The sequence below is a fragment of the Geotrypetes seraphini genome, chromosome 1, assembly GCF_902459505.1.
Source record: "Geotrypetes seraphini chromosome 1, aGeoSer1.1, whole genome shotgun sequence".
Lineage (NCBI taxonomy): Eukaryota > Metazoa > Chordata > Amphibia > Gymnophiona > Dermophiidae > Geotrypetes > Geotrypetes seraphini.
Genome location: NC_047084.1, coordinates 165,780,824 through 165,803,398, shown reverse-complemented (window position 1 = coordinate 165,803,398; position 22,575 = coordinate 165,780,824). Strand labels below are relative to the sequence as shown.

The 22,575-nt window shown below is 42.3% G+C and overlaps 1 protein-coding gene across 2 annotated transcripts in view; it reads right to left on the bottom strand.

Annotated features, from left to right (window-relative positions):
- GUCY1B1 (guanylate cyclase 1 soluble subunit beta 1) overlaps positions 1-22,575 on the bottom strand; it is a 105,857-nt gene that overhangs the window by 59,331 nt on the left and 23,951 nt on the right. For both annotated transcript variants that reach the window (XM_033941280.1, XM_033941290.1), the window contains exons 5-6: positions 16,486-16,683; positions 1,643-1,873 (exon numbers count right to left, since the gene is read on the bottom strand). In XM_033941280.1, coding sequence (XP_033797171.1) covers positions 1,643-1,873; positions 16,486-16,683 — 429 coding nt within the window. The remainder of the gene's footprint in view (positions 1-1,642; positions 1,874-16,485; positions 16,684-22,575) is intronic.

The window sequence follows — 22,575 nt, the reverse complement described above, 5'->3', positions numbered from 1 at the left end:
ACTGCTCTTGAATGAGTTGCGCTGTTCGTAGCTCCTCGGGTTTGTTGTTGGTGTTTGGTGGTAATGTAATGTAATGTAATGTAATGTAATTTATTTCTTATATACCGCTACATCCGTTAGGTTCTAAGCGGTTTACAGAAAATATACATTAAGATTAGAAATAAGAAAGGTACTTGAAAAATTCCCTTACTGTCCCGAAGGCTCACAATCTAACTAAAGTACCTGGAGGGTAATAGAGAAGTGAAAAGTAGAGTTAGAGGAAAAATAAAAATAAAATAAACATTTTAACAAGACAGCATTGATCTAAATACTTTGGTCTGTGGGTGTTTTTGATTTTTTTTTTTCTCTCTCTTCTAGAAGTGGATGTTGGTGGGGGGGGTAACCGGGGGGTTGGGAGGGGTTATTTTAGGCTATTGGAGCATATGGGGGGGCCATGCAGTTTGTGAGGCCTGGGGGTTATCAGAGTCCAGATTCCTGGGCCATTTTCTAGTTGTTGGTTGTGACTGTCCTGCGGGCCTTTCTTTCTTTTTGTAGCTTGTTGTTGGGGGTGGGGGCTGTCGGGGGGGGAGGGGGTTTGGGGGGATTGTTCTTGTTTGTTTTCAGCTTTTGTCATCTTTTATGGCATTTATTCAATAAAATTGTTTTGACACTAAATTCTTTATTGATTTTCCAAATATTAACAGTGCAATACACAAGTATATAAACATATAATAAATCAAGAAAAGCACATTCATCTTACAGACATATATGAGCAACCATTTTATCCCACACACCCACCCAATGACTAATCAATAAAAACACAAATACACAGATTCTTTCAATAACCTTTCCCTATTTAAAATAGTAATGAAAACCCACCCTGGATGTATATACTCAAAGGGCTAAGATTAAGATAGAAATAGACCCCCTCCCCCCACCCTTTCCTGTATGTGTGTGGAAATAAACAAAAATTAAAGACAAAAGACAACTATAATGAAGTAATAAAAGATGTCAACGGGCCCAAAACCAGTTTAAATAAATTACTACACTTCTCCCTCCGTATTCACGGTTTCAACAATCGCGGTTTCGATTATTTGCGGTTTAAAGCTTGCTGGCTTCTCCCCTCCCAATTATGTCAGCTTGCATAGAGAAATCGCCGATTCCAAGCGTTTACAGAGAAAATCGCCGATTCCCGGCACATTCTTCACTGTGTTTTGCCTCTCCTTCAGGAACAGGCCAGGTCTCCCGCTGTGTTATTCGCGGTTTCACCATATTCACAATGGTTTTTAACAGAAAACAGCGAATAACATATGAAAAAGTTATTTGCGGTTTTTCTGTATTTGCGGTTCTGTTAATCCCCTATCACAGCGAATATGGAGGGAGAAGTGTATGCCCCAACATATCAGCATTCATTTTTATAAGCTTTCAGAATTGGTTATGTCACATATCTGTTTGCAATGTAGAATAAGCGAAGCACTAGACCAGAAGCCAAAATGGGAGGAAGAAAATGGTAATTCCCCTACACAGCAAGATATTATGTAGCACTAAAACAACTGAAATCACACACCCAATCCAGATGTGAATATCTATCACTGGTTTGGTGAAAGCATCGCACATAATCAAAGAAACATTCTTCACCTCGGTGATCAAGACGTGATAATACCTGTGGAAGAACCCTGTATATGGCATTGCCGCACTGAGTGACGACGAGATCCCTATCAAACATGATGTGGAAAGGAAACGCCTTGCAGAAAGTATAAGGACTGATTCGGGACTCTTGAGTGCCATTTTCTTCGAATTTGTCAAGGTCTTCATAAAAGTCTTCTTCTTTAGATTCTTTCTCTTCAATTAGAAACTGGATGTGATCACATTCTTCATTTCTTTGCTGGACAACCTAAGAAAGACAAAGATATGCAATGAAATTAGCGTCATTATTAGGCCTGAATATATCTGCGGTAATTCTAATCTAATCTGTTATTTGTGCTTCGCGCATTACCTACATAGGCTCAAGGCGACTTACAGGGAAAAAGGAGATACATTAGAACACAAAAGGATCAAGGAGGAATTGGAGGTGCATTGAGATTATGACAAATTAGACGTAATAGATTGAAGTTTCAGAAAGTAGGGTGATGGAGGGATAGTATTAGATGAAGTAGGACTTGGATTCAAGTAGAGTTCAGGTATCAAAAAGAAGGGTTTTCGGTTTCCTCCGAAATGTGTTATAGTTAGGTTCTGTTCTGATAGTCTATGCGAGGTCGTTCCAAGTTTTCACTCCCACGAAGGGTATAGATAGAGGGTTACGTAACAGGTCTGGACCTGATGGGCCGCCCCGTGAGCGGACTGCTGGGCATGATGGACCCCTGGTCTGACCCAGCAGAGGCACTGCTTATGTTCTAAGAAGGTGAGCATGGAGTGGAATATTCGTTTATATTTGAGATTTTTTTTTTTGGTCGTGGGGATAATAGATACTTATGTTGAATGACCAAAAAAAGCACTTATTTTAAGCAGGAAACATAAGAACCTATGGGGAGAATTCATCATGTGTATTTGTGTGTCTGCCTATTTCCCTGTGTGTGTGTCTGACTGTGTGTAGAGGGGTAATGGCTGCCTGTCTCTCTCTACATGTGTGTGTGTCTGCTTGTCTCCCTTTGTGTGTACGTGCTTGCCTGTCTTCTTCCTCTGCATGTATGCGGGGAAGGAGAGGCAGAGCCAGCCATTTGTTTTTAGATGGACGAAGGATTTCATCCTCCCCACATCCACCCATCGTGCTAAATATTACCTTTGCTAGTGGGGATTATGAAAACCTGCCAGTCAAAGAAATTCACTGCCCGGACCGCTCCCCTCCTCCTCATGCCACAACAGTGAAGAGAAAGTCAGCGGTGTGCATCCAGCTGCCAACGCCAGGACACCTTGCTAATGCTCTGTTTGCATGGTTACCTAGCAAATTGCCTTTGAAGATTGTCCTCATATTTCCTCTGTTTTGTCTACATCTTGTCAGAGACAACAAAGAAGAGTTAAATATAATTTTGTGTTGCTTCTTTTATTTGCAAAGCCAGATGATACTAAAATCTCCAGATTTATACCATCTGAACAGTCTTGCTGTTTGGAATCAAAGCAGAACTTCTGGCTGTTGTCGGTTTGCCACCAGCATTTCGGCGCTGCTGTCGGCGCGCAGAACGTTTGGCCACAGTAATTCTGGGCACTGGAATTTTAAGACACCCAATTGGAGGCCTCAAAAAGTTCCCCTTTTCCAATGCGCTGACCTCCCGTACTCGGGCTGCTGCAGTCGGGGAGCCATGCGCGGAAGGGAAATGCCGGCACTGGCTCAAGCGGTACCTGTGAGGAAGGATGGCTCTTCAGGAAACTTGTTCTGTCCTCCCTCACAAACACCAAATGGAGTAGTCCACGTTTCCCTTCATGGATCTATGGCCACAGCAGCCAACAAGCACGAGCCCTGTTCCCGAGTAGCGGAGGTCAACGCATTGGGGGAGGGGGGCCCTTTTTTTGTTGTTTTATCTCTGTGTGCATATTTCTATGGCATTTTGGTGCATTATATGTTCATTTTGACCCTTTTTTTTTACCAGCCTTTAAGCCTTGTCTTTTGAAAAGTTTTTCATTGAGCACCACCCACTGGGCCAACCCCTGAGGAAGGCTTTTCCAGAGAAGCCGAAATACGGACCATGTTGGGTCCATTAAATCAACAAGACTTGGGGCTCCTTTTACAAAGGTGAGCTAGCCGCTACCGCCTCCTTTGAAGCAGGCGGTAATTTTTCGGCTAGCGCGTGCTAAATCCTCTGCGTGCGCCAAAAACGCTAACACACCTTAGTGAAAGGAGCCCTTGGACTTTTCATACGGCTTGGCTTTACATATATGATATGATTTTAAGTTACTTTTATTTATAATAAAATTACATTTGTTCTTTGGTTGATGTGTTCAGTCCCTTCCCCACTCTTTCTTTGGTTTACCTTGTTTGTCCGTGGGGTTTTCTTCCTTCCTTTTTGGATTATTTAGAGGTGCTAAAATGCCAGTCCCAAAACGGAAGCAGCCAAAGCTCACATGCCGCTTTGGAATAATTCTGCCTTAGCATGTCTAGCTTAATATAGGGGTCCTTTTACTAAGGCGTGCTAACTGATTTAGTGCGCGCTAATCGATTTAGCACACACTAAAGATTAGCATGTGCTAAATGCTAAAGGCGTCCGTTATATTCTATGGACACCTTAGAATTTAGTGTACACTAATCTTTAGCAAGCGCTAAATCAATTAGCGTACACTAAATCGGTTAGCGTGTGCTAAATCGGTTAGCACAACTTAGTAAAAGGACCCCATAGAGAGGTTAGCTATTTGACCTCATGCTGTCTTCATAGGAATCAATGCAGTGCTCTTCTGATTGATACTGTGGAATTACCTCAATTTGATGCTAATCGTGTGCCTTAAATAAAATCCATGCAAACTTTATACCCTCATAAACAACTTGTTCCCTAAGTAGTCTAGCAATCCAGAGTTAATGACAAGCAATTTGCATCTTTAGTTTGAGACTCAAAAACTAATCACTGCTGCTCAGAGCTTGTTTTTGAAAAGGGTCTCTCTGCCCGAGTTTTTTTGAGAACTAGGGGCTGTCTGTGCCTCAAATCAGACAAGATTAAAAAAGGAGAAACAACTCCGTGGTCTATTTGCTAACAAATAATCCCTTATCATAAATGGACTAGTGTGAAGTCGTCTTGAATACTCTTAAATTTTATGCTCTGAAATGCACTATCCTATATAATAAAACCCTGCCCCGAAAGCCCGCTAGACCCCCAGGTAAGGCCGGGATGCTGGGGGGAAGGCAAAAATATGGGGAGGTTCCCGCCCCCCCTCCCCCCCAAAAAAAATCGTGATTATGTGAAATCGCGAGTGCAGAAACCGCGAATGGGGAGGGGGAAGTGTAATGATGTACGTGCAAAAAAAAAACATACATGAACCTTTTACCTCCCCCCTGTCCATCAGCACCCCTTCAGTGCTCCCCCTGTCCAGCAGCAGCCCTTCTCTCTTTGTTTTACCTCCCCTCTGTCCAGCAGCAGGTCTTCTCCCTTCCTTTTACCTCCCCCCTTCTCCTTTCCCTGCTCCCCCTGTCCAGCATCCGCTAGCGTCGGAGCTTTTGCCAGGCTGGCCCAACTCGCATTATCAAAGTGGGCCGGCCTAGCCAATGCCCCGTGGCAGCAAGATGAAACCGCGGCTGCTGTATTTGCTGGTCCAGGGGTGAGAAGAGGCATCCCGGCAGCAGCAGCGCAGGAAGACAGCCGGCATCGGAGAATTGGGCAGAAGACAGGCAGTGCACATGTGCGGCACGGAAGCACATATCATGGCATCAGGGATCACGGCATCGTAAGTGCGCATGCACATTTAGGGTTTTATTATAGAGGATAATACTTTTTCAGAATGTTTTCGACTGGAGAGGAGAGTTAGACAAGGATGTCAGGGGGTCAGGGTTTTGATGAGCAGAAGCCAACTGAGCAGTGTACAGTTTCAAATTTATTCAAACATTTGATTTGATCGCAAAATCCAAATCCAATGCGATTTACATTTAGTTAAAAATTAGGTTAAAAAAACAAACATAGCAAGACAATTGGAACTATTTTAACAAAACAAAACATGTGAAAAAGGGTAGGTAATAAGACAAGAGGTTGGGGAAGGTTACCCACTTAATTTTCGCTTACCAACACTACTAATTGACTGTAAAGTATCCTAATATAATAGAATTTAATTGATTCAGTTAAAAGTGTCCTTAAAAAGCCAGCTTTTTAGAAGACTTTTAAACTTAAGTAATTTTTCTTCTCTTATATTGATCGGGAGCGAGTTCCAAATCCGAGGGGCTGTAACAGAAAAAATCGTTTCCCTCCTTGAATAATCAAATTTTAACGAAGGGACTACTAGTAAATATTTTTCTTTGGATCTTAAAGATTTTGTGGGAGTATAAGGAATTAGAAATCTTTCTAAGAATGCAGGAGCTTTGTTTATTAGTATTTTATGTGTGAGTAATGCTATTTTATATGTAATTCTGTGGTTTACAGGTAACCAGTGCTTTTCTTTTAAAAGGGGAGTTACGTGATCAAATTTTTTCTTGTTAGTGATTATTTTTATTGCGGTATTTTGAAGAATTTGCAGTCTACATATTTCTTTTAAGGTAGATCCCTTGTACAGGGCATTGCAGTAGTCAATCTTCGATATGACTAACAAATGTATTAGAACAGTGTTTTTCAACCTTTTTACACTTATGGACTGGCAGAAATAAGAGAATTATTCTGTGGACTGGCATCGGTCCTTGGACCGGCGGTTGAAGAACACTGGGTTAAGTCGTGGGCCAGACCCCGCCTATCTCCACCCCAGACCCCGCCCCCATAATAGTACTAATTGTAACACTATTTTTTCCATTCATTTTTCACAGATACACAATATAATCTTATTAACAACACACAATGATTAACCACAAAATTAAACTACACAAAGCACACTGACGGCAGATGTAAATTCTCAAAATTGACATAATTCAATCACTAAATTCAAAAATAAAATCATTCCCCCCTACCTTTGTTGTCTCCCTCCCTCCATGCTATGTCTTAACTTCTGGCCTGCTCCCGCCCCCGGTATTATCTTCAGGCACGTGCATCAGGCCCAAAACTGTGTTCTTCAACTGCAGGTCCACGGTGCGATCGATGCGGCGTTATCTTCGAGCCAGCTCCCTCTTCTTCATTGATGCAGTGCACAAAGCTGTGGGCAGCAGCTCCTTGCGCGTCCCGTGCCTCATCTGGAAGCCTTTCCTCTGACGTTGCAATGTCAGAGCGAAGGCTTCCAGTTCAGGCGCAGGATGCCCATAGGAGCCACTGCCCATGGCTTTGTGCACTGAATCAGTGAGGAAGAGGGAGCTGGCTCGAAGATAACGCCGCATCGATCGCACCGTGGACCTGCAGTTGAAGAACACAGTTTTGGGCCTGATGCACGTGCTGGCCCTGTGGACCGGCAGGAAATTTATGTGGACCGGTACTGGTCCATGGACTGGTGGTTGAAGAACACTGCATTAGAATATTCAGAGATGATTCATCAAGAAATGCCAGACCAAATGAACTGCACCTATTATGTAAGCAAGCAAAAAAAAACAAACAAACCCAGCAGCTAACCTATGGGAATGGGAGCTTCCTAACCTTTCTAAATGCTCAGTGTGTTCACTAGTTAACACAACAGCTGGCAATGTGAGGTAGGAATGTGCACGGCCAAAACATTTTTCAAGAGTTTTCCCCCGGTTTTTAAGTGTTTTATCAGTTCATTTCACATTTTTGTTTCAACAAGTTTTGCGTGTGCATTTTAATACACACAAATTGATTTTTATGGGCATTAAGTCATAGGTGCACGCACATACAATTTTCAAGATGCCCAAATAAATAAAATGCTTGTTATCAAATACACATCACCAATGTGATGGTAGAACTTTGCAATGAGGTTCCCTGCGAGCAACCATAGATTACTCAGGGCTTTCTGGATACAAAAATGCAGCTTTTCTGCTGTATACAGTCAGGATACATTTTCCACTGCTGCAGAATTAAACACACTACCAGAATAAATTATTCATTAAAACCTTCGAAAGCCAGCTGGCTTTAGTCAGCATGGTTGCTCTGCTTATTAATTCATTAAGTAACATCCAAATTTAGCTATATTATAAAATCACAGTATGGTGAAATTATGCCAACATGGCAAAAAAGGGTAAAAGAAAAATTCTGTAGGCCAAAATGCAATGGCAAATATGCTTACAATACCGGTCAACAAAGAAAGAGTAACACAAATAAATGCAGAATAAAAAAGTTTTTTAAAACCCTGCATTTATCAGTCACATATGTATGACACAGACCATAATATAGCTTTTAAACTTAGGGTGTGTCAATTTTGATCATTATCGCATGAAAACGCAGCATTTGCCATATCTATTAGCTGCCAGTGGTAATCAGATGCAAATCAAATGCACATTAAGAATGCAAACTCTTCATTGACCTTCTCAGTTTTTGCATTAACATATCTATAAAGCAGACTGTTGCTGTTTTCCAGGTCTCTCCGCATCTGTGTAGGTAGAACTGACATCATGCTGTGGCTTTCTTCAGGGTATGCTGTAAGGTCTGCAGTTTGTCTTTATATATAATGGGTTGACTGACCTGATTGAGAACAGGGAGGTCTGTTGGTCAGGAGTTTGAATTTTGGCAGGAAAATTCGTTGGTCACACATTTCAGATGTGGTGGGAAAGTTTGTTGGTCACAGATTTGAATTCTGATGGGAAATTTGGCAGGAACGTCTATTGGATGCTGGACAAAATTCAGAGTGGGAACAACTGTTGAACGCTGGATGAAATTTAGCATAAAAAGGACTAGGGCCGAGGACAAATGCCTTCTCCCTCCATCTAAAAGTTTCCACCCATCTTTTATGTCTGTCAGAATTCAAAAAAATATGAGCACAGACTTCCCTGCCAGATTTTACAATTAGGTCCAATAGACATGCCCGTCAAAATTCTAATTTCCCATCAGAATTCAAATCTGTGACCAACAAACTTTCACCCCACATTTCAAATTTGTGACCATGAACTTTCCTGCCACAATTCCAATTCATGACTAATAGATCTCCTTGTTCTCAGTCAGGTCAGTCAACCCACTATATACAGTATAAAGACAAACTGCAGACCTCACAACATACACCGAAGAAAGCCATAGCATGATGGCTGAAATGTCGGTTTTACCTACACAGACGCAATGAAAAACCTGAAAAACAGCAACAATCATGGCGCCAGCTGCGGAAGCTTAAGAGAACATATCCATAAAGCATTTTTCATGCACACCTTTTTGTCCATACTAGTATCGATAATCAATTATTTTACTCAGCTTTTTATACCATTACCTCACTAGCAAAGATATTCTATAAACTCTGCAGTATGGGGCCATTTTACTAAATTGTTCTGCAGTGGTGCCCCCCACCCCATATGCACGCACTGTCCAATATGTTCTGACACCATCTGACAACCCATCCTCCTCCTGACATCCCATCAGAAATTCCCTCTCAGTAGCCAATCCTCTTCTCAAAATCCCCGCAACAGCCCCCATGACTTCAGATCCTCCTCCTAACGCCCCATGACACCTCCACCGTGCGGCCAGTCTTTTTTCTTTTCTTTTAACTTTTTATTTATTACAAGATGGAGAATAATAAACAACAAAAGGCTATAGCCAATAGTTGCAATTCAAAAGTGTGACTCAATCGGGAACACTGACAATAGTATGTGGACAGCCCCCATTGTCTTTCTGGGGGGTTTTCTGGATGCTTGCTTCTCAACCCTGATTTAGGACAGACGCTAGATGCTCTATAATCATCATTAAAATCCTTTGGCTCGCTGTGGTGATGGTAAATTGTCCAATTTGAAAACAGCGATCGATGTTGTAACACTTTTACATGAAAATGAGTTTCATGGAGGACGACCGTAATTCCATCTAATTAGTCTTTGGAAAAGCGGCTAACACATGTGCAGAGCAAGTAGGGGAAGCCCGAACAGATGAGTGGCAGGGGATGCCCCAAAGCAGCCTCCTGCCGCCCAGCTGTTTGGGGCAGGAAGACTTTCTTTTTTTTCAATGGGCAGATATGTTGTGCATGTCCCAATGATGACTCCTTCCCCAACTCCGAACTTTAAAAAAAAATTATGCAAGAGGGATGCCCACTCCTTCCTGCTCGGCCACCCGGACCCCATCCACACACCCTGATCTCCTGTGAAGACTGGAGGACGTATGCCCACTCGCTCCTGCTTCAACCACCCAGACCCCATTCACACCCCCTGACCCGATCTGACCTCCATATCTTATTCAGACAACAGCAGGAGGGATGGTTACTCCATCCTGCCGGCAGGGCCACCTCTTAAAAATGGCAGGCCTTCTCCTTCCCAGTGCATCCTAGGTTGAATTGAGGGGGGGCCTTAGACAAACCATGGAAAAGACTGTGATTTGTTGTTTTGTGCCTCGATAGATGAAATACTTTGATGCTAAAGTACAGAAAGAGGAAAGCACAGAAAGAGAAAAGTGGATTGGAGAAGAGATGCAAGCTTGACAGACAATGTATTTCTCAATAGACATAACAGAAATGCTCACAACCTTGAGGATGCCTTCCTCCCTCCCCCTCCCTCCAGTGAAGTTTGAAAGTGGGCTGGAAGGGATGGATGTCATTGACACACACTGATCAGCAGTGTCATGGCCCTGCATGGGATAACATTTGGCCGCTCTTCTTTGGCTCATTAGATTCCAAACTAGCCCCAGCTTAAAAATTAATGAAGACTACTGGTCTATAATATCCATGACCGATCTCATATTGTTCCAGTAATAAACTATGATATAAGACAGAACCAACAATATTATAGTCTAGTGATTCTCAAACCTGTCCTGGGGGACCCCCAGCCAGTTGGGTTTTCAAGATATCCCTAATAAATATGCATGAGTCAGATTTGCATATAATAGAGTGCCCTCGGGATGAGTCCCAAAGTGACGGACTGGGTCAAGAACTGATTGAGTGGAAGATGACAGAGAGTAGTGATCATTGGAGGAAAAGGATGTTACCAGTGGTGTGCCTCAAGGTTCTGTTCTTGGGCCTGTTCTTTTTAACATTTTTATAAATGATATTGCTGAAAGGTTGTAGGGCAAGATTTGCCTCTTTGCGAATGATACCAAAATCTGCAATAGAGTAGACACACCAGATGGTGTGAATAACATGAAGAAAGACCTGGCGAAGCTTGAAGAATGGTTTGAAATTTGGCAGCTAAAATTTAATGCTAAGAAATGCAAGGTCATGCATTTGGGCTGCAAAAACCCAAGGGAATGGTACAGTTTAGGGGGTGAAGAACTTATGTGCATGACAAAAGAGTGGGACTTGGATGTGATTGTATGTGATGATCTTAAGGCCAAACAGGTTGATATGGCCAGCAGAAAAAAGGCGGTATTGATGCCCCTGTATATGACTTTGGTGAGACCTCATTTAGAATATTGTGTACAATTCTGGAGGCCGCACCTTCAAAAAGATATAAAAAGGATGGAGTCGGTCCAGAGGAAGGCTAAAATGGTATGTGGTCTACATCATAAGGCATCATAAGGCATATACTTTGGAGGAAAGGCGGGAGAGGGGAGATATGATAGAGACATTTAAATACCTACGTAATGTAAATGTGCATGAGTCGAGTCTCTTTCATTTGAAAGGAAATGCTACAATGAGAGGGCATAGGATGAAGTTAAGAGGTGATAGGCTCCGGAGTAATCTAAGGAAATACTTTTTAACAGAAAGGGTGGTAGATGTATGAAACAGTCTCCCAGAAGAGATGGTGGAGACAGAGACTGTGTTTGAATTCAAAAGGGCCTGGGATAGGCACGTGGGATCTCTTGGAGAGAGAAAGAGATAATGGCTATTGCGGATGGGCAGACTAGATGGGCCATTTGGCCTTTATCTGCCATCATATTTCTATGTTTCTATGACAGTCATGCAAATCTGCCTCATGCATATTCATTAGGGATTTCTTGAAAACCTGACTGGCTGGGGTTTCCCCAGGACAAGTTTAAGAACCACTGCTACAGTTAACCTCCCTCCCCGGTTGAGTCTTATCCAGAGAGAGGTTTAATCACCTGCCGAACCCTACTTCTTTTTTGCTCTCTTTTTTTTCTCCTCAAATCAATCTCACACTCATACACTCCCTGTACAAACAACTCCATCCTCATTCATCCATCCTCTCCTGACCCATTCTTCACTCATTCTGCTGGAACTCTCAACTGGGTGAGTACCATTACAAATCCTCTGTACTTTATTCCGAAAGAAAAATCTTATGTCGCAGTATGACACATGAAAGTACACCACGGTGTCACATAGTGCAAATCTACTGGCTCTATGCCCTTCCCTGCAGTAAAGCTATTTAATTAATTTTTCCTCTCCAAAAATTGTATGATGGTAGATCTTTGTTTATCCACCATTTTAATTCACCATGGGTCAATAAGGCAGCTGTTAGCACCAAACTTTGATAGCCATGCAAGGGGAGTTTAACCCCTTTACAGCCATTCCAACTGCCCAACCTCAACAACTCATAGGTACATTCAGAGTGAATCCTTATAACACATTCTGCCCTTGCTATTACTTGTATCCATAACCTTTGACTGTGAGGGCATTCCGATAAGGAGTGAATTCATGTTCTCTTACCCTGTTTACATTTAACACAAATATCATCTTTCCAAAAATTCATCTGAAGCTCTCTTGTCTTAGTAATATAAGCCCACTGTAAGATCTTGGACAGGGTCTTCTGAAGATCCATAGAAGTCACCAGTTTAGCTCCTCCCTTTCCACAAATGTGTGAGATCTTCCCCTGACCACAATCCACAAACGTGTTCAAATCCCCTGACCATACTCTTCCTAGGGCTATCATAAAAGTACCTGAGCGCTCTAGTTGAGCATCCCATACCATATAGAAAGTTCGTAAAATTTCCTTAGGAGAGATTCAAAACCCTCATCAGGCTTTACATTACATTAGTTCTTATATACCGCAGCGACCTCACGGTTTTGTGCGGTTTACAGGTCAAGAGTTACTAACAATGTAGCAGATCACAAACAATTGTAAGAATTTAACAGAAAATAAATTTCCAACAATTTCTAAAGCTAAGATTAATCATTATGTTTGCCAAAAAGATATGTTTTCAACATTTTTTCTAAAGACTGAATATGATACAGAAATTGATATATGAATACCAATTTCTTTCTCCCATAAAGCCGCCTGGAAGGCCAACATTTTACCATTATGGTCAGAGCCTTGGTGTGTTGTTTTTTTTTTCTCAACTGTTCAAAGGAATGCTGCACTTGTAAATCAAAAGTGTGTTTGGGAGTTGCCAGGTCTTCTTGACTTACTCAAATGAAGCAAAGGCTTTCAAATTCAATTTTGTTAAGTCTCCCATGCCTTTAAACCCCATGGTGGCACAAAGTTGAAATCTTGAAGCCCCTAATCCTATGGACAAAAAGTGAGAAATCTTGGGGGGTGGGGGGGGGTAAGGTTCCAAAAAAGGACACCACTACCACCATGCTTTGCACTAAGGAAAAGATGCATTACAGTATGAATCCCTCGCATCCAACCAACCCCTTTCAGGTTATACAAAAGTGAGATAGGATCTCTATTGCCTGCTAAGGCAAATCCAAAGTTAGCTGATAAAAACTTTGTCTGTTTACTATATAGTTCATGCACCCATATTAACAGCCAAATCTCTGAAATATTCATGCCTCACTAACACCCCCTTTTACGAAGCCGCGTTAGGCTTTTTTTATTGCCGGCCACAGCTGTATTAGCTCCAGCAGTCACAGAATTCCTATAAGCGTTGGAGCTAATATCGCCATGGCCGGCAATTAAAAAAAAGCCTAACATGGGATTGAAAAAATGGGGCTTAACTTTGTTAAGCTAATATTATCGGTTGTCCTTTTCCATAAAAATTGCTGAGAACAGTGTTACACCAACATTCATCCTTCTGCAGAAACCCAAAAAGGGACCAGCTCCAGAGGATATATTTCTGGAAGGGCTACCATTTTAAATAAAGCATTTCACCCCTCAAGGAAATAGATGGCTAATATTTTACACTAACTTGTGTCCATTTTAGAGGGAAAGCTGGGTTCCCTCCATCCAGGAGTTTATTGTCCAGTATTTCCAATTTATCTAAATTTTATTTTCAAAACAGAGAAAATGTCAATTTTTTTTTGTACTAAATAAACCACTTTGGGGAGTTCTCTCACAGTGTTGCCTAAAAATAACAACGTGCCCGCAAATAAATTAATCTTTTCTTTCCTATTCTACAACTGAATACCCTGAATATCAGCTGCCTCCCTAATCTTAATTGCTGGGGGGCTCCAGTGTTAGTATAAAAAGCAATGGGGAACGAGGACATCCCAACCGTGTACCCTATGTAGGTATGGGGGAAGGGAAGTGGGTGCGTGCATGGCAAGGGGAGGAGTGGGAGGAGGTGGGGCGGAGAGGAAGAGGGGGTGAGGAACCTGAAGGTGTGAATCAAAAACTTGAATGGAGTCAATGCTTCTGATTTTCATCCATTTCTCTTTTTCTATTTTTGGCGCATTTTGAAAGCTGGGTGGTCTCTGTAGTCACGCTGCCGTTACCCTTGCGGCGTTGCGCAGTAACTTCTGGTTTTGAGTCATAGTGTCTAAGAGTTAAATTCTCCCCAAACACAGTGTGTGAGACGCCATCTTGGTGCAGGGAGGTACGTTTCATGAGTCCCATTTGAAAGGTATGGTAGCTGTTTATTCTTAAGTATTTACAGTGGTTGCTTGGGGTTGAAGATCTTAGCTTTACCTTTCTCAGTTTTAGCTCACGTTCGGATTGGTTACACCCCGAGGCAGCAGAAATTTGAAACGCTGGCCATCGTTGGTGTACCGATTGAGCTTAAGATAAGTTTGAGTCTTTATTACTTTGATCACTTTGACCACATTAAATATTCATTGCACCGCACCGAGCTCTTCAATTTTCCCATGGGAGGTTTTTTTATGCCTATGAGTTTTTTGGCCTGAACACCTTAAGTCACTTTTGTGGCGGAGGGAGGGTTCTCTTCTGAGGCTTTTTCCTTCCAGTTGGGTTTATTTTTGGCTCGTGCTGTAGCAGTGTTCTTTCATAGAAACATAGAAAAATGACGGCAGAAAAGGGCAAAGTCCATCAAGTCTGCCCACTCTAGTGACCCTTCGCCTTGAATTTGTTCACCACCCCCTGCCTTTACATCATTAGAGATCTCACGTGAATATCCCATTTATTTTTAAAATCTGCCACGCTGTTGGCCTCAATCACCTGCAGTGGGAGTTCGTTCCAATGATCAACCACCCTCTCGGTGAAGAAATACTTTCTGAAGTCACCATGAAATTTTCCTCCCCTAATTTTCAGCGGATGCCCTCTGGTGGACGAAGGTCCTATAAGACGGAAGATATCCTTTTCCACCTCGATACGGCCCGTGATATATTTAAATGTCTCAATCATGTCCCCTCTCTCTCTTCGTTCCTCAAGTGAGTACAGCTGCAATTTATTCAGCCTTACTTCATACGGGAGATCCTTGAGCCCCGAGACCATCCTGGTGGCCATCTGCTGAACTGACTCTATTCTCAGCACATCTTTCCGGTAATGTGGTCTCCAAAATTGAACAGTGGCATTATGACTTCTGGCATCCTGCTAATAAAACCTCTACGGATGCAACCCAATATATCTTGAAACACCTCTCACAGGGGCTCAGCTACTAAATCTTCTAACATTTTATAAAAATCAACCCCCCAACCATCCAGTCCAGGAGATTTAGCCCCCATTAGGCTATGGAAATTAGGACACCTAGTTGTTCCACTTCACATAAAGCTAGCTAAAGCAAGGGGAGATTTGTGAAAAAAGAGCGACGCACTCTCTTATCTGCCATATCATCACCGTAGAGTTCCCTGTAGTACTGCTGGAAGGTTTCACAGCTAGTTCACCCCTGGATTTTTAACCAGGATATTCAGCGCTGGCCACTGTCCAGATAACGGTGCTGAACATGCAGGTATATAATGCGTGCAGCAACTAGCATTGAAAATATGACTGACTGCTGCTGATCGGAGGACATTTTGTTTTCAGAGTAACCATAACAGACTTCAAGGGCTAGAGTCAGTACATGGCACTCAAACGTCATCGCTCACAGCTATTCTATAATGGGTACTCAACGATAAACCCCCCACCCCACATTATTGACTAGCACTGAGGGCCAATTTCTGCCCCCAAATCTGGCCCGCCAGGATTTATGCCTGCTGAAAAACCAGGTACAATTTTGGGCGCCAAATTTGAGCGTGCATCCACAGTATTTTATAACACTGCGTACAAGTTTTAGGAATGCTTTCCACAGCCGCACTCCCTTTGGGCTACTCGCTATTGGATTTGGGTGCACATTGTTGTTGAACTGTACATAGCGAGATGTGCACGCATATCCAAATTGTTGCCAATTAGCACTCAATTATTAAAACTAATTGGCTTGTTAGTCAATTTACCTCCTCTTCTATTAAACTGTGCTAGCAGTTTTAAGCACGGTGAGCCGCGCTGCTCTCTATGCTCATAGAGTTCCTGTGTGCGTCGGGAGCAGCGCGGGCCATTCAGCGTGGCACTCTGCGCTACAAACTACTAGCATAGTTTAATAGAAGAGGGGGTTAGGTAGGCGTGCATCTTGCATCAGTACCATATATAAAATTGGGAGGGGGGAGTTGCATAAGTGTTTCACTATTTAGGCACATATGCAGTTTTTTTTTTTTTTAAATAACTGGGAATAAGCTTTCGAGAGGTCCCACACATCAAGTTGCTCAAAACACTGAAAATTCAAATAAATTTTAGGTATTGTAACAAGCTGGCTCTAAATACAGAATAAAGGCAATCAGTCTGATCACTTAAGTTTGTCTCATTTGAGAATTTATAAGCATACCAAGTACAAAGAGGATGATTACCTTCATATCTATTTCAGTGCCATGGATTTGTTGAGCTACTGTCTTGACAATCCCAATGACAATGTCCTGGAGTCCTTCTCTTTCAGAATAGTAATGCAAAATTAGGCCTTTTCCTTTTTCTGCATCTGAACATCTAAAGGATGGGGCACGCATACCTGGATAAATGGTGCCAAGGTGATCGTGCAAAGCATCCAAGTTCTACAGAGTCAAGAAGAAAAATATATCAGGGTCAAATTTAAACAAAACTTTGTGATATTTATCCAATTACTTTAGATGTGCATGTAATGCCCCTCTGGAAAATTCCATCTAGAATACGATGTATGACCCCCTTTGATATATCAATGCTCTATTCTATAGCTTGAACCATATATAGGAAGAGTCTAAGGGAAGAGATTAGTAGTCTCTCTAAAATGATGTTATTCGTGTAATAAATAACCGTTAACCAACAACCTGATAAAAATGTGGACAACTTCACTTACCTTGGCAGCATTATACCAAGAAGAATGTCAATTAAACGCTTGGCAAGGCCACATTAGAATTTCAGCAGATGCGTTGAGTATGGACAACAATCAACACTATAATTGAAATTAAACTTTGCAAAGATATTGCCCTGCCACTTTTGATCTATGCCTGTAAAATATGGAAATTGCTATAAAGACAGCACAAAAACAGAATGTATTCAATTGATGGTGGCTGCAAAGAATTTTGGGGATCAGCTATCACGACAATATTAGTAATGAGGAGATCTTGAGATGAAGAGACTCATGAAGGCTCCAAGATACCGAAGTTTGGCAAGGATTTTACTGACAACTCAATTCGCAATGCAATGTACACCAAAAGGTAGGAAGAGAAAGAGGAAGACCAAAGAAGGAAGATGAACCAGAGGAACAACAAACTCCTTCTAGTACCAGGTACTTTGTGAAGTAATGTAAAACACTGCACAATACATTCACCATGTTTACAGCAAGCCTGAAGTGCCAAAATAGCTCTTTACACAGAATTCTAATAGCAGTAACCTACCTAGGAAAAGGCAGCACCATTGACATGTAACAAAGTGTGAGCAAAATCTAAAAATATGTCCTCGAACACCAATATCCTCCTATTGGGATCGAAGGATAGAAAACAAAACAAGCTGGACTGATATTGGTCCCTGCAGAGAAACTACACGCAACACAGCATCTCACCTCTGTCATACATGTAAAAGGCATACAGACCTTTCCAAATAGAGACTAAGTGATCACAATTAGCAAATAGAAATGTGCAAACAAAAGATGAATTAGAAAACTCAAGAAGCCAAACTCTACATGCAGTGGAATGCAAGGGAAGCAGAAACATATACAGTATTCCCCCGAAATTCACGGGGGCTCCGTTCCAGGAACCCCCGCAAATTTCAAAAAACCGCAAATATGATTTTTAGGCAGGGGAGACAGGAGAGGCAGGAGAGGGCAACCAGTGTGCCGGCGAGTGAAGGAAATCACTCGCTGTATGCTTTGACTGCCTCTTCCTATACTAAATAAAGTTGGGTCTCCTGATTGGTAAGGCCCGACTTTAATGCTGGAAGAGGCGGTCGGAGCATACAGCGAGTGATTTCCTTTACTCGCCGGCACTCCGGCTGCCCTCTCTTGCCTCTCCAACTGCCCTCTTCTGTCTCCCCTGCCCGGTCATTCCCTCATTGCTCCCAGTGTTGCTGTATTCCTGTTTTGATGGTGTGTTCGCAGATTCCACACACTGGCAAGAGATACCTTTTCATTCTGAGCACAGCACATCGATATCCTTATTCGCTCACTGTGGTTACAGAAGTACACGTAACATCCAGCCAGGCGGACATAGAAGAGGCGGTCAGAGCATACAGCGAGTGATTTCCTTCACTCGCCAGCGCTCCAGCTGCCCTCCCCTGCCTGGTCATTCGCGGTCAGAAAATACCGCCAATGACCAAGACCGCCAACCGCGAATTCGCGGGGGAGCACTGTACATTTCTTCCCATACTAAGAAGGCCCAATATGAACTAAACTAAAACTTAATTTTATAGACCAGGTCTTCAAGCAAAAGGTGCTTGACTCGGTTTACAATAATGTAATTATTGTACATAAATATAGAAGAATGTAATCTAGAATGGCTTGGTTTCCAAAGTGTTTTAGTAAACAAGAAAGTTTTCAGAACTTTCCGAAATATGATTTAACTAGACAAGAGAGGTTCCTGCAAGTTACCCCACTCCTAAAAACTATTCTACCTGCAACTGAAAAAATGCTCCAGAAACTGCCCCAAAACAAAAAAGTAACCCTTGCAATCACCGCATCACAAATTGTACCAGCTCCAGAATTGCTCTCTCACATCTAACCCTAGATGCTGTGGGCAGGGCCAGATTAAGCCATTGGCAAACTGTGTACATACTTTGTGTCGCATGCTTAGGGGGACCCTTTGAAATGTGCTCAGCATTCAGGTTAGGACTGCCTTGCCACCTGTCTTTCCTTTTTAGATGTCAGCAGAAATTTAAAATGCCCAGAAGGCAGAAGGATGGGTAGTATGTCTGGACACTTCCAAGTTTAAAATCCGGATCTGTAGTTCTGTATTCCCTCTCCCACCCTTTCCTGGTATGAGTGATCCCTCCCAGGCCATAGTAATTACAGTCGACTCCACCTAAGTGCATGTCGGTTAAGCGCATGCTTCGGTTATCCTCAGCCTACCACCATGGTCCCGTTTTTTTAACATTAAAGTCAATGGACGTAAACTCCGGATATTTGCAATTCTGATAAGCACACAATCCGCGTCGTAAGTTCCACCTGTATTTGTTCATGTAAAGTTCACTCCGGTTAAAAGCAATCACGTAGATGAGCCGCGTGTTTCGGAACAGCAGTCTAGGCCTGGCCATGTGTTCGAACTTTCGGAACTGCACCGTGGCATCGCGTGGACAAAAATCATTGTCTTTGGCTGAATGTGTCCACCATGCTGATGTCAGGCGCTGCTTTGGCGTTGTTATTACAGAACATAAATTGGAAGGGCCTGTCCCCTTGAGAGTGGTGTACTCCAGGTCCTTCTGCAGTTGCTCATGTATGGTCTCCCAATTAAAGCGATAGAGACCATGAACGTTCATACATTTGCCGAGAGTCCACAGCCCTGATGCAGCTATACAGCGAAACGCCAGCTAGCTTTACGTCGTTTTTGATATATAGAAACATAGAAGATGATGGCAGAAAAGGGCTACAGCCCATCAAGTCTGCCCACTCTGCTTACCCACCCCCTGTCTATGCCCTAATGACCCAATTTCCTTATCTTGACCCTCGTAGGGATCCCACATGGGTATCCCATTTATTCTTAAAGTCTGGCACGCTGACTGCCTCAATCTTAAAATTAGGCAGGAGGGGGAGAGTGCCAATGAGGTTAGTTCCCTATCTAGTGCGGTTGTATAGTTAATCACTGGCAACGCACGGGGATCTGAGGCCTCTCCTCCCTCCCATATCCCCAGAACCCCCCTCTCCCAGTACCTTCAGAAGAGCAAACAGCAGGAGGGAAGCTCACTCCCTCCTGCCACTGAAAGAATACAAATAATATATTTCCATAAACCAGTTTCCTGATATAACCTGCTTTTACTGTGGTCAGAAACGTTGTGATGTCCTTATCTAAACCTTGCATTCATTTGATTGTAATACCATCTCTTTTTATAGAATGCTCAGAGCTGTCCCGTGGTCTACAACTTTATTTTTAAAATCCTGTTTGTGGATTACCATGAAAATATTTGCTGAAAGATAAGGTAAGAAGGCATTCATGCATCCAGTTTAAAGAAAAACCTGGGGTTCATGCAAACACTTGACATTATTTCCCTGTGTCTTATATAGCTCATAATTATTAACGGATGTGATAGGTATAGGAAGAAAACAGCAGAATTTGCCATGCCAAACTGATAACACTATGCAACAAAATTTTAATTTTATTTTTGTGCCTGGGTATAAAGTGTTCTTTCTTAACTGCCTAAGCCACAAAATATAGAACTTGCATTACATTAGTGATTTTTATTCTGCTTTAACCTCGCAGTTCTAGGCGGATTGCAAAAGAGGTGAGCTGGACATTTCCAGGAGAATTACAGGCTCGGGTACTTGTTACACCACTATAACATTGTTCAAGATATGAGATACTTGGTATGGCATTAACTTATCTTTACAAAGTTCTTGAACAGAAGGGTTTTTATTTCCCTTTGGAGGGTTTTGTAGTCAGAACAGGGCTATCATTCCCCTCAAACTTTGCTTTTGTTGCTAGGACATTGATATTTTGAAATTTACCTTTTTTTGCAGAACATTCCAGATTGATTCCAAGCTGAGTAAACTTAGGGGCCCTTTTACTAAGGCATAACTATCTGGCAGATGCATTTTGCTATGCATGTGGTCAATTTATTAAGCCAAGAGGGGAAAAGTACTCTATAGAAGCAACTGCTAAGATGTGTGATGCCTAAAAGGCCTATTTCAGCATGCCTGTTAGGGGTCAAGACAAACCTTGGGCAGCTCACTTCACATGCAAGCACTGCCAACCAACTCTGGAAGGTAAGACAATTTTGTTTCTCACTAGGATGGTGGAATTTTCTGCTATAAAATTTCTTAGAATGTTTCATTTTAAAAAATATTGAAATTTTAAAAATTTCAATGTTATTTGAAAATATATTATATATGGAATATGTTGTGAGAATCTCGTACACATCAGTCATAGGTGAAATAAATTTATTGTTTTCATTCCTTTTCCAGGAGGCATATGGAATGTACTGAATGGTGATAAGAAAATCAGTGTGAACTAAAGAGCCTTGAAGTTTGTTATCCCAAGAATTTGGCAGGAACCCACTGACCACTCAAGCAACTGCTACTTTTGCATGGTGGGACCCTTTTAAACGTCGAACTGAGAAGCATGCCACATTACTCTGAGCTTCCCAAACCCACTCCCCCAGAGCAGCTGTCTTCAGAAGAAAGCAGAGAGTAAGAGAGACATTGTAGATTCAGTTTACAATATCAGTGGTGCAGCTGATGAGAGAAACCCATACTATCCAAACCAAAAAGACCTCAATGACTTGTTTGGAGAGCTTGGCCTCACCAAGTCCAATGCCAAGCTTTTGACATCTAGGCTTAAGCAGTGAAACTTGTTGGATGAAAGTGTGCAAGTCACAGATCAGAGGAATTATCACCAAGCTTTTTCTACCTTTTTCACCCATCAAAATGTGCTCTGCTTCTACCACAATGTGACCAGTCTGTTTGAGACAATTGGAATCGTCTGTAACCCAAAAGAGTAGCATCTCTTCATTAACAGCTCATCAAAAAGCATCAAAGCCTTTCTCCTCCATAATAGGAACAAGTACTCGTCTCTTCCACTGGCTCACTGAAAGAGGATTTCAACAGCATTAAAACCTTACTAAGCGCCTTGAACTATGATGAGTACGGCTGGGAGGTCATCAGAGACTTCAAAATGGTGGCATTCCTAATGGGTCTCCAAGGCAGTTTTACCAAGTTTCCCTTCTATCTCTGCCTTTGGGACAGCAGGGACACAAAGGCGAACTACCAAATGCAGGACTGGTCACAGCAAACTGAATTCTTGTTGGAGAGAAACAGCATCAAATGGGAACCACTGGTGGACCCCCAGAAGGTGCTGATGTCACCGCTGCACATCAAGTTGGGCCTAATGAAACAATTTGTCAGAGCTCTAGATAAGGAGTCAGCAGTCTTTAAAGTACTTTCAAGACAACTTCCCTAATCTGTCTGAGGCAAAGCTGGTGTCTTCGTCAGAGCACAGATAAAGAAGGTCCTGAAGTGCAAGGAATTTCCCAAGAAGCTAACTAGGAAGAGAAAGCAGCTTGGAACACCTTTGTCGCAGCGGTTCAGGGCTTCCTGGGAATTCACAATGTCAAAAACTATGTGGAGTTGATTCAGAATCTGGTGAAGAATTACAGTAAAATGAGCTGTAGGATGTCTCTCAATGTCTGTGTCCTTGATGCTCCTCTTGAGACATTCAAGGAGAACATGGGAGCCTATTCAAAGGAGCATGGTGAGCACTCCCACCAGGTCTTTAACTGCTGCTACCAAGAATAATATAATGAGAACATGATGGGAGACTACATCT